This window comes from Cucurbita maxima, unplaced genomic scaffold (genome assembly GCF_002738345.1).
Source record: "Cucurbita maxima cultivar Rimu unplaced genomic scaffold, Cmax_1.0 Cma_Scf00025, whole genome shotgun sequence".
NCBI classification, from domain to species: Eukaryota; Viridiplantae; Streptophyta; class Magnoliopsida; order Cucurbitales; family Cucurbitaceae; genus Cucurbita; species Cucurbita maxima.
In genome coordinates this window covers 3,180,398-3,195,075 of record NW_019272041.1, presented here as the reverse complement: position 1 = coordinate 3,195,075, position 14,678 = coordinate 3,180,398, and the positions used below count along the sequence as shown (strand labels likewise).

General features: G+C 38.2%; 3 protein-coding genes across 4 annotated transcripts; 2 read left to right on the top strand and 1 right to left on the bottom strand.

The window, feature by feature from the left end:
- Nucleotides 1–79: 79 nt before the first annotated feature.
- LOC111498715 (F-box protein PP2-A15) lies at nt 80–2,963 on the bottom strand. Of its 2 annotated transcripts, none has more exons than XM_023150060.1 (3): nt 2,003–2,963; nt 1,719–1,837; nt 80–829 (listed from the first exon to the last, which is right to left on the bottom strand). In XM_023150060.1, the coding sequence occupies exons 1-3, from the start codon at nt 2,315–2,317 to the stop codon at nt 382–384; spliced, it is 882 nt and encodes a 293-aa protein (XP_023005828.1). In that variant the 5' UTR covers nt 2,318–2,963; the 3' UTR covers nt 80–381. The 2 variants fall into 2 exon arrangements, with proteins under 2 accessions (XP_023005828.1, XP_023005829.1); XM_023150061.1 differs by having other exon boundaries at nt 2,006–2,957.
- A 2,676-nt stretch (nt 2,964–5,639) lies between these two features.
- Nucleotides 5,640–7,620, top strand: LOC111498678 (ESF1 homolog). Its single transcript, XM_023150015.1, has one exon. It carries the CDS (start codon nt 6,039–6,041, stop codon nt 7,464–7,466), a length of 1,428 nt encoding a protein of 475 aa, XP_023005783.1. The 5' UTR covers nt 5,640–6,038; the 3' UTR covers nt 7,467–7,620.
- An 815-nt stretch (nt 7,621–8,435) lies between these two features.
- Nucleotides 8,436–13,965, top strand: LOC111498641. The gene is made up of 7 exons (XM_023149965.1): nt 8,436–9,584; nt 10,668–10,812; nt 10,909–10,962; nt 11,047–11,138; nt 12,593–12,828; nt 12,938–13,108; nt 13,421–13,965. The coding sequence occupies exons 1-7, from the start codon at nt 8,746–8,748 to the stop codon at nt 13,516–13,518; spliced, it is 1,635 nt and encodes a 544-aa protein (XP_023005733.1). The 5' UTR covers nt 8,436–8,745; the 3' UTR covers nt 13,519–13,965.
- Nucleotides 13,966–14,678: the final 713 nt, after the last annotated feature.

Below are 14,678 nucleotides of genomic sequence, written 5' to 3'. Positions count from 1 at the left end.
TAATGAACATAACTAAGCATCAGATATCTCAAGAGTGTTCACATCAGAGAAGATATAAGCAGTAAAGTCTTCAAGTTTCTATCAGGAAAATTGATAAAACTCGATAAACTGAACCGAACACAGAGACAAACCAGTTCAAATAAGCAAAGAAATCAGTCGAATCCTCCTAATTCATGTCGGTCTCGAGTTAATTGTACAGAACGTAACAAAACTGATGAGTTTGTATGATAACAGAATGTACATAAGCAAAAAGGAAAGAACGCATACCTATCAGGGAAAACCAAGACAACGTCCTCCCAAATATCAGAAGCCTAAAAATGGTGTAACCTGTAAATTTCCAAGTTATAATCTTCTTCTGTTGACTACTCTTTCTGGGATTCCTCATTTTTTACGATCTTTCAAGATACTCGGAACGATAAATACAGAATCTACACAAAGCCCGCCTTTTGAATGCGTGCAGTCAATCTGTTTCATGGAAAATCTTATTTCCGTGGCTGATCCCGACTTGTCGACCAAAAATTCACCTACCTTGTATTCTATCCAACACCCACGCTTACGGTGTCCACTTACATCAATAAAACCGTGCTCGTCTAAACAGAATTCATGCGTTGCTTGCTGTCCATCAGAAGTAGACATTTCAAACCGTACTGGCTTTACGCCCCAACCGTGAGTATGCTCGAAGCTGCATGTACGTCGACCAAGCCGCTTATAGAACCTTCCAAGGTGAAGTCTGAAGGTCAGTGTATAGATATCAGCAGGAAATGGGAATTTTACCATCCCATCTACTTCAAACCACCAAATTTGCTGCAGATATGCCACAACATTGAACCTGAAAAGATCGAGAAACATAAGAGTCGTGCTGCTGTTTCGTAAGATCGTAACACTTAGCTAAATAACAACTGGATCGAACATGAATTCTAGCAACCCTGCTCGATGGAAATCTCATTGCTCTGATTAAAAAGCTTATCAAGTCTATTTGCATCATGAACTATCTCAAGAACTTCATATAAACATTCATAAATTACCAGAACAAGAACCATAGCAGCGCCTAAGAGCAAACAAATAATTCAGAAACTTATTCAAAAGATATCTTAAAACAAAACCAAAGCAGAATTTTCCATGTTCATCATAGCCAAAGAACAGACTATAAATTATCCCCTTATTGTCCATCAAGGGCCAGTTTACGCACGAAAAGATGTTTCGACGAATATTCATTCTATCCTAACGACTGCCTCGACAAATAAACAAAATAATCAGAAGAAACCAAAGGAGTCCATGCATTCAATAAAAGCCACTCACCTTATCTGTTCATAGTTGAATCTTCCATCAAAATGCTAACAATCTCTTTTGCAAGCACGATTAAAACTTTTCATTACTTGAATGGATTGCCTGATTTAAACTCAATTCAAGAACAAAAAGACCACAAGCAACAACTAAAAAGCTAAACTCAGTTTGATAACTATTTCGTTTTTGAAAATGTTGTGTTTTCTTGTCAATTCTCTACCATGAATTTCACCTCTCTTACGAAAATATTGAAAATCTTTCGGGCAAGCAACTCCTCGTTCCGAAGAAGAGTGCCACCCCTCGAGGCGTTTAGGTGAGCCAAATTCCAAAAACAAAGATAAGTTCTTAGAAACTATTTTTTTCTAGTATTCAAAACTTGGATAGAACAAGAAAAAATTTCAAAAGTTTGAAGCTAAGAACAATCCAAATCTAACCGAGACTCTTCAGTAGGAATCCAATTCCAGTATCTTCTGTCATCAATTCCTGTAATAGCCATGGCCTTAGCTGATATCGACATGCAAATCCTTCCAGTGATTCTATCCAGCCACACCTCCTGAAAAATGGTTCCAAATTCCGTGAACAAACATACCTTCCTCCAAAAATTAGAACTCCCAAATTCACAAATGAATCAAACATCAAAACCCTAACAAATAAATTCCAACCCAGAAAAGAAATAGCAAAAACGAAATGAAATGCGGCGATAGGGAAGCCGACGAACCACCTTATTTCCACCATCGAATGGAACTGGACGAGATAGCAGAGCATAGATATCCTTTTTTGACAGATTTTGGTACCGTTCGGGGGGCAACAAATCGAGAAGATCTTGATAATTCGAGGGCAATTTCGATTCCCAAACGGCATCCGATGAAGCGGCGCCGCGAAACGCCCTGTTAAGCCGAGCGAGGTTACAAATCTCCGGCGGAGTAAGGTAAAGAAAAACACAGGCGACACAACTCTCCGGTATGTCGCCAAGGCCAGGACCGATGGTGGAGCCATTGGCTACTTCACTCAAGTTCGAGAGCGAAGCCCCCATCGCCGCCAATTCCAAAATCAAAACCTCAAAATTCAGCAATTTCTACAGGTCATCGCATCATCATCATCACCGGCACAAAAAACATTCAAGATTGGATTAAAAATAATAACAAAAAACAAAATCAAAACCACGACCCTCGTCCGGCGGTTTCAGGTCCTTGAAATCCGGACACGGATTTCGATGAAAACCAACCAAACAAATACAAATTCGAAAGCGAACTTTTGCCTTTTCGGGACAGGAAAGTGAGGGAAAGGCAAATGGAGGCAAAAGGGTATGGCGAGCTACAAAAAGCAACACAGAGAACGAAACGAAACGAATCGAAGCAAGTCAAATTAGGATAAAGAAACCACCGAATCGAAGAATTTGGAGCTCTTCCAAGGGCTCACGCAGATGGGTTCGGTGCGACAAGTGGGCACGGAAATAGGCCGTGGGAAATTCAGAACAGGGAAGGAAAATGGACGTGGAAGGAGATGAGTGGTGGGCGGTTGAAATTTACAGAGTTGGGATGAGTTTTGTTTATTTCTTTTTCCCTTTTGGTTTCAGCCATTGGAGAACTTGGAAGCCCCACTGCGACACTAACTACGGATCGTGGAGGGCGGGCTTTGAGATCTCTCGCCTCGTTAATGGGTTATCAAGTTTTATGACCTAACGCCAAAGGAGACACCTTTTTTATTCTACTCTTTTTGGTTTACACATTTTGAGCATGTTATGATTTTGTGATATATCAATGGCATATGGAGGATGTGATATATGATTCAAAAGGGTTTTTTTAAATGTATGTTCGGATATCTAACCACATGGTTGAACGTATATGTGAGATTACATGTCGGTTTTTGAGGGAAATGAAGCATTTTTTTTATAACAGTGTTGAAACCATTTCCTAGCGGGTACGTTTAAAAACCTTGAGGGAATATCTATTGTGGGTTTAGGTCGTTACAAATGGTATTAGAGCTAAACACCGAGTGCTGTTCTAGCAAGGACGTTGGGGCCAAAGGGTGAATTGTGAGATCCCACATCGGTTGGAGAAGGGAAGTTCGAAAAGGAAAGCCTAAAGAATACAATACATATTAGCAATGGGCTTGGGGGCGTTACAAATGGTATCAGAGTCGGACACCGAGCGGTGTGCCAGTGATGGCCAAGGGGGTGGATTGTGAGATCTTACGTTGATTGGAGAGGGAAAGCTCGAAAATGAAAGTCTAAAAAAGACAATATATAGTAGCGGTGGTTTTGGGAGCGTTACAAATGGTATAATAGCGATTAGAGAGGGAAACTAAACTCCAATTAACAATTTAAACATAGTTCAATGAACAAGACGCTAACAACACTCCAAAGAGGCTCATTGGCTATCTTATTTTGTACCAATAGTTTTTCATTTTAGGATCAAATTACAAATTTAGTCTCTATGTTAGGTCTTCTAACCGAAGTGCTTAAATTTTGTATAGTCTAGGGATGATACACCTAATAAGACCTTTAAATAGGCTATTCTTATTTCATGAATATATTTTTAAAAAATATATAGAAATTATTTTAAGACACGATCGAAAAAAAACAATCATATACTTAAGTTTTCGGTATTAACCACGTGAATATATTTAAACAAATCAAACAAGTCTTTATCAAAATTAATTAAAATAGTGTAAAATGTCGGATTAATTGATTGATGGGACGATCCAAATTAATATCTTCGGCGTCTCATCAAAAATTCACGTGTAAAATTATTTTCTTAAAAAATATTTTTTTTTTAAAAATGATGGGAAATATATCAACATGATGAGATATTTATGGTGGAAAGTAATTGGGCATAATTATTAGCTTATTTTGAAAATAAATTTATGTCTTTAATTTTAAAATTATGGTTAAATTGTTTAGAAAAGTTAATAATATTAATTTCCATTTATTTATTTATTTTTGAATGAGTGAATCGTGAATTATAAAAATTGTGGAAATATTAATAATTTTAAATTTTAAAATGGTTATAGATATAATTGTGAATGAAAATATGATAAATTATTATTATTATTATTATTTAGTTTAACCATTTATCTAATTTGTTGTTAAAGAAAGTAGATGTAATAATAGGGGAAGTTGGGGAGATTGCATAAAACAAATATTTATATTTGGTTTTGGGTTTTGGGCCTAACAATGTCGGCCCAAAATGAATGTGGATTACTTCAAGCGGCCCAATTTTAATTTATTTTTTATTTTATTTTAACATCTCTCAAACAAAAAGGTTATGGCAAATATAAATTATAAAACAAGAATTAAAGTTATATTATAATTTTGATTTTTTTTTTGGGTTATTTTTCTTCATCATTGTGTTTTATTGTTGAACCTTACCGAAATGCATTCATGACGTGGAGAGGCACAAAAGGAAGTTGAAAGTTGATCGAGAATGTTCGGCTATGGTAAAAACTTATAAATGGTGGTAGAAAATGATATTTGGGACCATTTATTCTACCGTAGTAAATATTTCCCTATGGAGGAAAGTCTTTGGCTGCAAGTTTGACGTTGATGGCCTCTTGTGCTCGATTTTGTACGTTATGGTCGGTGTGTAGTCGAAAGACTAATAGGCTACATTTTCACAATTGTTATAGTGAGACCTCACATCTGTTGAAGAGGGAAACAAAACATTCCTTACAAAGGCATGAAAACCTCTCCCTAATAGACATGTTTTAAAACTTTGGGGATAGCTCGAAAAGAAAAACCTAAAGCAGATAACATCTGATGCATTGGGCGGTGTCAAAGAGAACATTGAGCCCTCAAGGAAAATGCATTGTGAGATCACGCATTGATTAGAGAGGAGAACGAAACATACAATTGGAGAGGAGCGAAGACATTGGGCCTCTAGTAGACGCGTTTTAGAATTGTGAGATTGATGATGATACGTAACGGGCTAAAGCGGATAATATCTTGTGAAATGTAGATGTTATTTTTTAAAAGATCGCAAAAGTGGAAGGTAACGTCACGATAACAAAAGCTTTCCAGAAAAGGTAACAAAAAAAGGTCTCACGAGAAAAAACATATAATGCGGACTTGTATTGTACGAAAAATACACGAGAGTTATAAGATGTTACGGATCGGCTCTCGTGCCCCGAACATCTTTTCATTAATAGGGTATTTGTGTGACTCGACTCAAATGGTAAGAAAAAAAATAGAGGAAAGTGGGAGGAAACATAAATTTAATACATGAATTAATTTATAAAAAGAATTAAAATTTTCAAATGCAAAATAAAAATATTTGTATTAATTTAGACAAAATATATTTAAATTCAAAACAATGATAAAGTCACAAAAGGGTTGACCAAAGAAGAATGGAGAGAAGAAATAAGAAAGAGAGTGGAAAAAAACGATGTGTGTAATGGCAAAGGCGTTTTACCAAACCAAACAGCCACTCACAAACCCTATTCAACTTTCTCTCTTCTGAATCCTGTGGGTTTCTTCTTGTTTCCAAATTTCCACCAACGCCGCTGCCTCTCAAAACCATGGGCGGTTTTCTGTCAACCCAATACCGCTATCCGCTCTCCCAAAACCGGCTGCCCTTCTTCTATCTATATACCCTCTCTTTCACTTTCTCTCACTCGCACGATCCCATAAACCCACCGTTCTTCTCTCTCTCTCTCTAGAATAAGATATTTCTGGTTTGAAGGGATTTCTGTTTCTGGGTTTGGTTCTATTTCTGGAATTTGTAACGGCGAACCGGAGAAATTTGGGTGTGGTTTTAATGGAAAGCGATAGTTTAGGAGGCGACTGTGGAGGTGGAGGCGGTGGCGGTGGCGGTGGCGGAGGAGGAATGTTTTCCGGGATGAATTCGGCAATGTTGGGATTGGATTTACCTCTTCATCCACACCCCACGAATCCCCCGAATTCTCACCAATTACATCACCCTTCAATGGTGTCTTACGTCCCACAAAAGCCGCAACTCCAACAACAACCGCCGCCTACCGCCGTGAGATACCCTTACCCTGCGAAGCCCAAGCCGCAGCAGTCGAATCTCAGCGATGACGAGGAGCAGGGGTTCGCGGTGGAGGACGGCAACAGCGATGGAAAGAAGAAGATCTCCCCATGGCAGAGGATGAAATGGACGGATATGATGGTCCGGCTGTTAATCACGGCGGTGTTTTACATCGGCGATGAAGGTGGGACGGAGCAAGCGGACCACGCCGGCAAGAAAAAACCAGTGGGACTGCTGCAGAAGAAAGGGAAATGGAAATCGGTTTCCAGAGCGATGATGGAGAAGGGATTTTACGTTTCGCCACAGCAATGCGAAGACAAATTCAACGATTTAAACAAAAGATATAAACGAGTTAACGACATTTTGGGGAAAGGAACCGCTTGCAGAGTCGTCGAGAATCAAACGCTATTGGATTCGATGGAATTAACACCAAAAACGAAGGAAGAAGTTCGAAAATTACTCAATTCTAAACATCTATTCTTCAGAGAAATGTGCGCTTACCACAACACTTGCCGTCACAGCACTGGCAACAACGGTGGAGGAGGCGCCCATCCTTCTCCGGACACTGCAGCAGAACCACCCTCCCACCTTCAACAACACCAACAACAACAACAACAACAACAACGATGCTTCCACGCGACGGAGACCGCCGCTGCCGCGGCGACAGTAGGAGCGGACGGAGATGACGATGATGAGGACGACGAAGAAGACGAATCGGAGGAAGATGAGGATGACGAGGAGGAGGAGGAAATTGAAGGAACTTCGAGAGGTCACGAAGAGGAGGATGAGACGGAATCGAGGAAGCGGGCGAGGAAAGGGGGGATTGCAGTGGCGGCGGTGGCTGCGATGCAGCAATTGAATGCAGAGGTGATCGGAGTGCTGCAGGACGGGGGGAGGAGTCTGTGGGAGAAGAAGCAGTGGATGAAGAGCCGGTTGATTCAGCTTGAAGAGCAACAGGTGAAGTACCAATCGCAGGCGTTCGAGCTGGAGAAGCAGCGGCTGAAATGGCTGAAGTTCAGGAGCAAGAAGGAGAGGGATATGGAGAGGGCGAAGCTGGAGAACGAGAAGAGAAGGCTGGAGACGGAGAGGATGGTGCTGATGGTGAAGCAGAAGGAGTTGGATTGGATGGATATGCACCATTATCAGCAGCAGCATTCCTCCAATAAGCGAGGGGATCCATCGTCGATTACAGGTTGAAGACGATGAAGAAAGGGGATTAGGGTTAGGGCTTCAAAATCAGGGGATGTAAATTTACTAATTTTAGAACAAACTGTATAATCAATCACCCTTAGTTTTGTTTTCATGATTTATTTTTTAATAATTTTTTTCCTTTCAATATTATTTAAAAATATGAATTATTTAAGTATCAGGCGGGCGTACCACGGTGGGACTTCGGCTGGCTTCATTGACAAACAGTTGAGTTCGCATCTATAGGTACCTTGGAGCTACACCAAAATGAACCCGAGTTTTGGGCGTCCATTTCCTAAACTGAAAAGGCATACACATAAGCATCGGAGAGGCTTATTTAGGTCCTGTTATAAATGTCCGAGCTAAACCTATGGGTCAGAAAAACTCCATTAGCCACTTTTAATAAGGGGTGATCTTAGAATATGAAATAAAATATTTTATTTTTTTTTTATTATTATTTATTTAAATCAACAAAATTCCTCCGCTATTTTTGGTATTATTAGTGGTTATCGGCCCATCTTGGCCGCCTAAGCCTAAAGAGAAACAAAAATTTGAACCTATTGGGCTCAAGTCCAGCTGTCCAGCCCGATTAAAATAACTTTTTCAATATTTTAATTTTTTTAAAATTCAGATACTTGTGTAATTATGTCGAGGTTAATATATTGAAATAGTCTTAATTAAATTTCACACAAAAGGTATTAAATTTAATTCATTATACATACCATATATTTTTATTTTGTCATTTCTCCTTTTTAGCTTTCATGTTTACTTTCTCTATTTTCTTTTTTTTTTTCTTTTTTAATGAAATTTATTCGTGCTGATTAAAAAAAATCATTAAAACCCGCAATTATTTTATATGCTTTAAAACTTTTTAAATTATACTTTTTTTTTTTTATATTAAAAAAGAAATTTCAATTTTAAAGGTATTTTATTGATTAATAAATTTATGCCATATTGACGTAATTGTCCATAAACGACGCGAGAAAATTGATAAAGGGAGAGTATCGACAATTTCCAAGAGTAAAGAAGGGTATTTCTGGAAATAGAAAAAGGCCTAACGATCGTCACGGACCTCAATTACAAGGGCACCACCATGTTGGAACGCGATTGAAATTTATCTGTAGTTAACGGAACCGTGAGAATATACTCGTCAAAACTTGACGGCAGGGTCAGTTCCGTCAAATCATTTTCGTCTGAATTTGAAAACGCCCTCAAACGTTTCGTTCTACTCCCCTAACGCCGTCGTTTGTTCCCGCTGGAGCTTGAACTCTAACCCTAACGTCCTCTAATGGCTTCCTGTGACGATGACTTCTCTCTCCTCAGCGACGATCACCACCACCACAACCACCACCAATCCACCACCAACCACCATCATATTCCAAATCCTCAGCATATCCATCAATCCTACGTTCCTCACCGCTTCACGCCTCGATCGTCTTCTGTCCACCCACCGCCGCCTCCGCCACCTTCCACTCAAGCGGCTCAGCCGATTCTCGCGCCGTCCGGAAGTCCGAAGAAGATCGGCGGGCGGATAGATAAGGAGGAGGAGGAGGAGGAGGACGATGGGGAGGACTATGGCGATGCTACTTTCTGCTCCAGTTCATTTGGTAACGGAGATCAGAATCGGATTGGTGTTGGTGTTGGTGTTGATGTTGATGTGCGAGTTGAGAAGAGGAAGGATCAGTCGGATGAGCTTGGGGAGGAAGGAGGTTCTTATAGTTACAAAAGAGCGAAGCCTTCGCCCAGTGGGGGAGAATACAGGAAGGATCGAGAGGAGTGGAGCGATGCGGCTATCTCGTGCCTTCTGGATGCGTATACGGAGAAATTTACGCAGCTGAATAGGGGGAATTTGAGAGGGAGGGATTGGGAGGAAGTGGCTGCAACTGTGAGTGAACGGTGCGAGAAGCAGAGCAAGAGCGTAGAGCAGTGTAAGAACAAAGTAGACAACTTAAAGAAGAGGTACAAGTTGGAGAGGCAAAGGATGAGTAACGGTGGCATTTCGATCAGCCACTGGCCTTGGTATAAGCAGATGGAGCAAATTGTTGGAAATTCTTTGACGATGAAGGTTGTGTCTGACGAAGATCGAAGCGTTGGCTCATCGGCGACTACTCCGAGGATATCAAAGAGGTTCTACTCCTTCCCGCCTCTTTCTTCCCGTTGTATAGCATTCTACAACTATGATTTGGAGAACAAAACATGTTTTGAAATAATATGTTCTCTATGTTTTTTTTTTCTTTTGGATTCTGGTGACCATTAGTTCTTAATGTCTAGTTTAATCTTCTATTTGCATATCAACTCTGCAAGAGACCCAAGTTCTTCACATATTTTTGCTGTTGGGGATTGTTCTAACCGACCAAGCTCACCGTTAGCTAGCCCATATTGTCTTTTTGAGATTTTCCTTTTGAGCTTCCCCTCAAGGTTTTTAAAATAGGTCCCTAGCAGGTCTGCTAGGGAGAGGTTTTCACACCCTTATAAATAATGCTCCTTCATCTCCTCAACTGATGTGGTTGTAATTACGAGTATATCTGCTATTCTTTCATCCTCGGATCCTGTACTTACTGGTCATGGCTCTGGGAGTGAAAGGAGCAGTTTGAAATTTTAAGTGCATTTCTTTGAAAACAGTGTTCAGATAATACTGGATCAAGATCGTTCAAGAATTGCAGCAAATGTTTAGAATTTTTAACTTGTCCGAAAACATTAATAGCAGCAAAGACACTTTCATATGTCTAGTGATGGCTTTGTCTCGAAAAATCGATTTATGGTATCTCTAGAACGTCCAGTCTGTTTTTAATCTCTTGGGTTTTATTGGTCATGTGTTTGCAGTTTGCAGGTGTGTTGATGAACTCATAATTTGTTGTTCGGCCTGGCTATTGTAATGTAGGTTTATGATGTGAAAATGAAACTGGTTAGACTTGCTTTTGGAAGCAGATTTCAGTTTCATTTGCATGACATATTATTACCCAATGGTGTATTTTATTGTGTTCTAAGCTGAGTAGTCTGGAGTCACTTGGTGTAAATGAACATATAAGAAACACATATCTGGATATGCCTAATGAACTGCTAACAATAAGTTGGTTTTTCAATTTTCTCTTGAGTTTGATTCTTATAATTTCATGTCTCTAGCTTCCTCCAAACGAAAGACATTTTGTGTTAGTTATGTTCAAGAGGTTAACAACTAATTAGTTGTTGTTTTCGCAATCCACCTCGCAGGTACGTTATTCCCGCACCCAATACTACTGGGCATATGAATAATCTAAAACCCAAATCAGTTTCCAGTCCAAGGTGGCGAAGAGTTGTCTTTAAAATAAGTGGTACAGCTCTTACAGGGACTGGTCCTAACAACATCGACCCGAAGGTTAATAGAATTTTCTTGTTAGCTTCTTAGGAGTTATAACATTATATCATTAGGATGGATAGTTGCAAGCATCAAGTTTGTTTCTCTGATGATTAGGTTACAATGGCAATTGCTAGAGAAGTTGTAATAGCTTGTCGCCTGGGTGTGGAGGTACTGATTATTGCGTTTAACCACTTTTTATTGCATCTTTCCATTTATTCACGTCGAGCTATATTGTTTATTATAATATTACAGGTGGCAATCGTTGTTGGAGGTCGTAACTTCTTTTGTGGAGATTCTTGGGTGACTGCAACAGGTTTAGATAGATGTACAGCATACCAAATTGGGTACGTTTTCACTCACCACCTTGGCGATACTAAATCTTCTTTCCCATTACTTAATAGGATGTTTTGATATTTTACATTGATTTGTTCATATTGTACCTCTCCTAAACAAGATAACATAGAGGTACTAAAATCAGTGTTTTATGTGACATTATAGAAAATTTAGAGGTTTGTTATCTAGAATATGAAGCAAGAGGCTTTTCGACAAATGCTAGTGATATGGGAAGTGTAATTTTTACCGGAGTAAGATATCTTTTATTTCACTACTATTCACCAGTATAACCCTATCTTTAAAGGGAGAGAAAATAGGTTAAATAAAGTAAAAACCCTTGCGGTGACAAAAGAAAAAAAAAACAAAAAACAAAGAAGGAAACGACAATAAAGGAGATACACAATTACAAAGATGCAAAGATATTTGAGAAATTCTTCTGTTTTCAACATTCCCCTCAATTTGGATTTGTATATGTTCATTAGATCCAGCTTGGGCTCTAGGACGTATCGGATATGAAGATCAAGTCAGTTTTGCCATTTCACAAGGTTCACATTGAAAAACCAGAGAACTTTTACTAAAAATATCTGGAAATATTCTTCTCAAATACATAAATTGGGATGGCCTAAATGTTGGTGCATTGCCAATCGTAGGATAAAAGTTCCTTTACTCGAGGCTAAATCCTACTATAGGATAAAAATTATCTTTAGAACTTTTATTGAAAAAAAGATTTATCCTACTGTCATAATTATCTTTAGAAGAAGAAGAAGAAGAAAAAAAGGATTTAGTAACGGCTAACTTCTTTACATGAGGCTTGGGGATATTCAGGATATAGTGAACCCAAATATTCTTTAGCATTGTCAATCGTCTTCCCCAAATCCAAATCTTGAAAAATACACCCATGTGAGTAGAAGGTTATAATGCATTTTTTTTCGTAATTGCTAGTTTGCTATTGAAAGAAGATTGCATTTAAGGTTAGGAACATGCAGAACATTTTCTAAGATAAGATCTTTAGAGATAAAAACATTCCAGTTCCTAATCCTTTTGATTAAGTGTCACAAAAATTTCACATCCTTTTGAATAAGTTCCTAATCCTCTTGAATAGGATCTCCGATTATCTGTTGCAACTTGTACCGCTATATCCTTGAATTCTAAAGTTTCTAAAGCTTGAAAGTTGTCACACTAGGTCTAGTGATGTGTAGTTGAGACCATGAATGCATCTGAGGTTTATTGGGATAGATCAAAAGAAGAATGTTAAAGTTGTACGAAGATGTTGGAACATATCATATGTTCTTTGTTGGCTGGATAGGTGCTGCTAGTGGTAGCTAAAGAAATGCTATGCCATTTAATTTAGGATAGGTTTATGTATATCCTGACCTTAATTTGTTGGTAAAACCTACTCGATAAACATCTCATCGTGTTACTATGTGCATGACTGATGTTGACGTCTTGAATACCATTTATACAGTATGATGGCTACTTTGATGAATTCAATACTTCTCCAGTCAGCAATAGAGAATATGGGAGTCCAGACTCGTGTCCAATCTGCATTTATGCTTCATGAGGTTGCTGAACCATACAGTAGGCAACGTGCTATAAGGCATCTTGAGAAAGGCAGAGTAGTTATATTTGGTGGCATTGGCACTGGCACTGGCAATCCCCTATTTTTCACTGATACAGCTGCAGCTCTTCGAGCTTCTGAGAGTATTACCCTCTGCCTACCATCCTCTCTTTTAGCTTTGTTGTTGCAGCATCATATGCTAGTCTTTAGGATTTGAATGCTTACGTAGTTTTACTTGCCTTTCTCTCTTAGTTCATGCCGAGGCAGTTCTTAAAGGTACCAATGCTGATGGGGTGTATGACTGCAGTTCGCAAGACAACAATTTTACATTCAAGCACATCTCTTTCAGAGAGTTGGCCTCAAGAGGTGCCACAAGCATGGACGTGACTGCATTAACTTTCTGCGAAGAGAACAACATTCCGGGTACGTTTTCTTGTTTATATATTATTAATGTAGTATTCAGGTATAGTCTTTTCAACTAATGCATTCAATTCTAGTTTATTTTACGATACCAATTCCATACAGCGACAGGCAGAAAATTCTGGTTTGATCTCATAACACTAAATACAAGTTTCGGACATTTTTTTATCCATGAGGTAGAGCAAGTACTAGAAACTAGATTATAAAACGATAATGGTCGAATCCTCCTTCAATGCTTGGGAGTTCAGTTTTTTCCTGTTTATTGCGTTGCTGTTTAAGAATCAGATAAAATCCAACCCAATTTTATTTTTACAGTCGTTGTCTTTAATCTTCTTGAGCCTGGAAATATCTCAAAAGCATTGTGCGGAGACCAAGTGGGTACACTGATTGATCAAAATGGAGGAATTAGCTAGTGTTCGTGATACTTAAAAATATTTAGTATTAGGTATTTCGTGTTGAGTCCATAGAGTGTTCGGTTGGCTCGTTTAAGAAATGGTAGCTGCCCTCTCAGTTTCTGGGATCTTTCCTGGCTAGGATTTGGTTTGCTATGTTACTTGCTTAGTAACTCAGTGTGAAAGTAGAGTAGATTCTGATTACTAATCTGAAGATCTGATTCTTGGTGTGGTGCCAAAATTTCTTCTGCATTTGTATTTATATTTGTTGTATGTATACTATTATTGGTTCAGTGGAAGGGTAGGCTAAGAAATGGGTTGGGGATGGCAGATTTGAAGTGTATTGATATGTATACTTGTCATGTAATGTATGCGAAGTGTTTGTAAGTTGAACGTTTTCAATGTATGATTCAAACACAGCCTTTTGCTGTTTTTCATAATGTATAAAATACCAAGTGTGTTGCAGAAGCGTGCTGTTACAAAAAAGTTTCTTTTACTTGAGATTGGTTGGTTTTGTGGCTTGTGGGAGTTTGTGCTGAGTTATAGCACGCTGGGTCGATCGTTAGTGAATTCTATCTCGTATTCTTTTATTTTTTCTCGTTGAAAGTTCGGTACTCCTGATAGTAAGACCAGGGTCGTTATGTAATCTCTTGATGATATAATACATTTGTAATAACGATTCTTGTCTTTTGTAGTAATTGCTTTCATAGTTGTGGAATCTTTGCTTGTGTAGCATCATGTTCATCGTGTCGACACCAAAAAAAAAAAAAAATACATCGTCCTAAGGTTTAACCTTAGTATATGGTATTTTTTAAAGCTTATTTACATGAATTGAAATGATATTAAAGTTTTGTATTAAGTCATTTTGCTAAACAAAATGTTAAATTTATTAATAAATTGTTGCTATGTTCTTAAGTTATTGTTTTATTAACCTATTTTGTGTGAGTGGTGAGTAAATTAAATGGTTAAAGAGAAAAATAGTAAATTGGAGTGTTTTCTAAGTTTAGAGTTATTGCATATTTAAAGTCAAATAAATATTAACAAATGAACCAAAATAATTTAAAAGAAAGCCCAATTTTTAAGGCAATATTTATTTTTGGTTTAAATTCATAACAAAAAAAAAAAAAAAAAAAAAAAAAAAAAAAAAAAAAAAAAAAAAAAAAAAAAAAAAAAAAAAAAAA

Excerpts from the sequence above, each read along its gene's own strand:
- LOC111498641 (XM_023149965.1), top strand. The coding sequence starts at position 8,746 with ATGGCTTCCTGTGACGATGACTTCTCTCTCCTCAGCGACGATCACCAC. Across the intron at positions 9,585-10,667 it reads ACTCCGAGGATATCAAAGAG|GTACGTTATTCCCGCACCCA; the intron begins GTTCTACTCCTT and ends TCCACCTCGCAG. Across the intron at positions 10,813-10,908 it reads CTAACAACATCGACCCGAAG|GTTACAATGGCAATTGCTAG; the intron begins GTTAATAGAATT and ends TCTGATGATTAG.
- LOC111498678 (XM_023150015.1), top strand. The coding sequence starts at position 6,039 with ATGGAAAGCGATAGTTTAGGAGGCGACTGTGGAGGTGGAGGCGGTGGC.
- LOC111498715 (XM_023150060.1), bottom strand. The coding sequence starts at position 2,317 with ATGGGGGCTTCGCTCTCGAACTTGAGTGAAGTAGCCAATGGCTCCACC. Across the intron at positions 1,838-2,002 it reads TCGATGGTGGAAATAAGGTG|GAGGTGTGGCTGGATAGAAT; the intron begins GTTCGTCGGCTT and ends ACCATTTTTCAG. Across the intron at positions 830-1,718 it reads ATTCCTACTGAAGAGTCTCG|GTTCAATGTTGTGGCATATC; the intron begins GTTAGATTTGGA and ends CGATCTTTTCAG.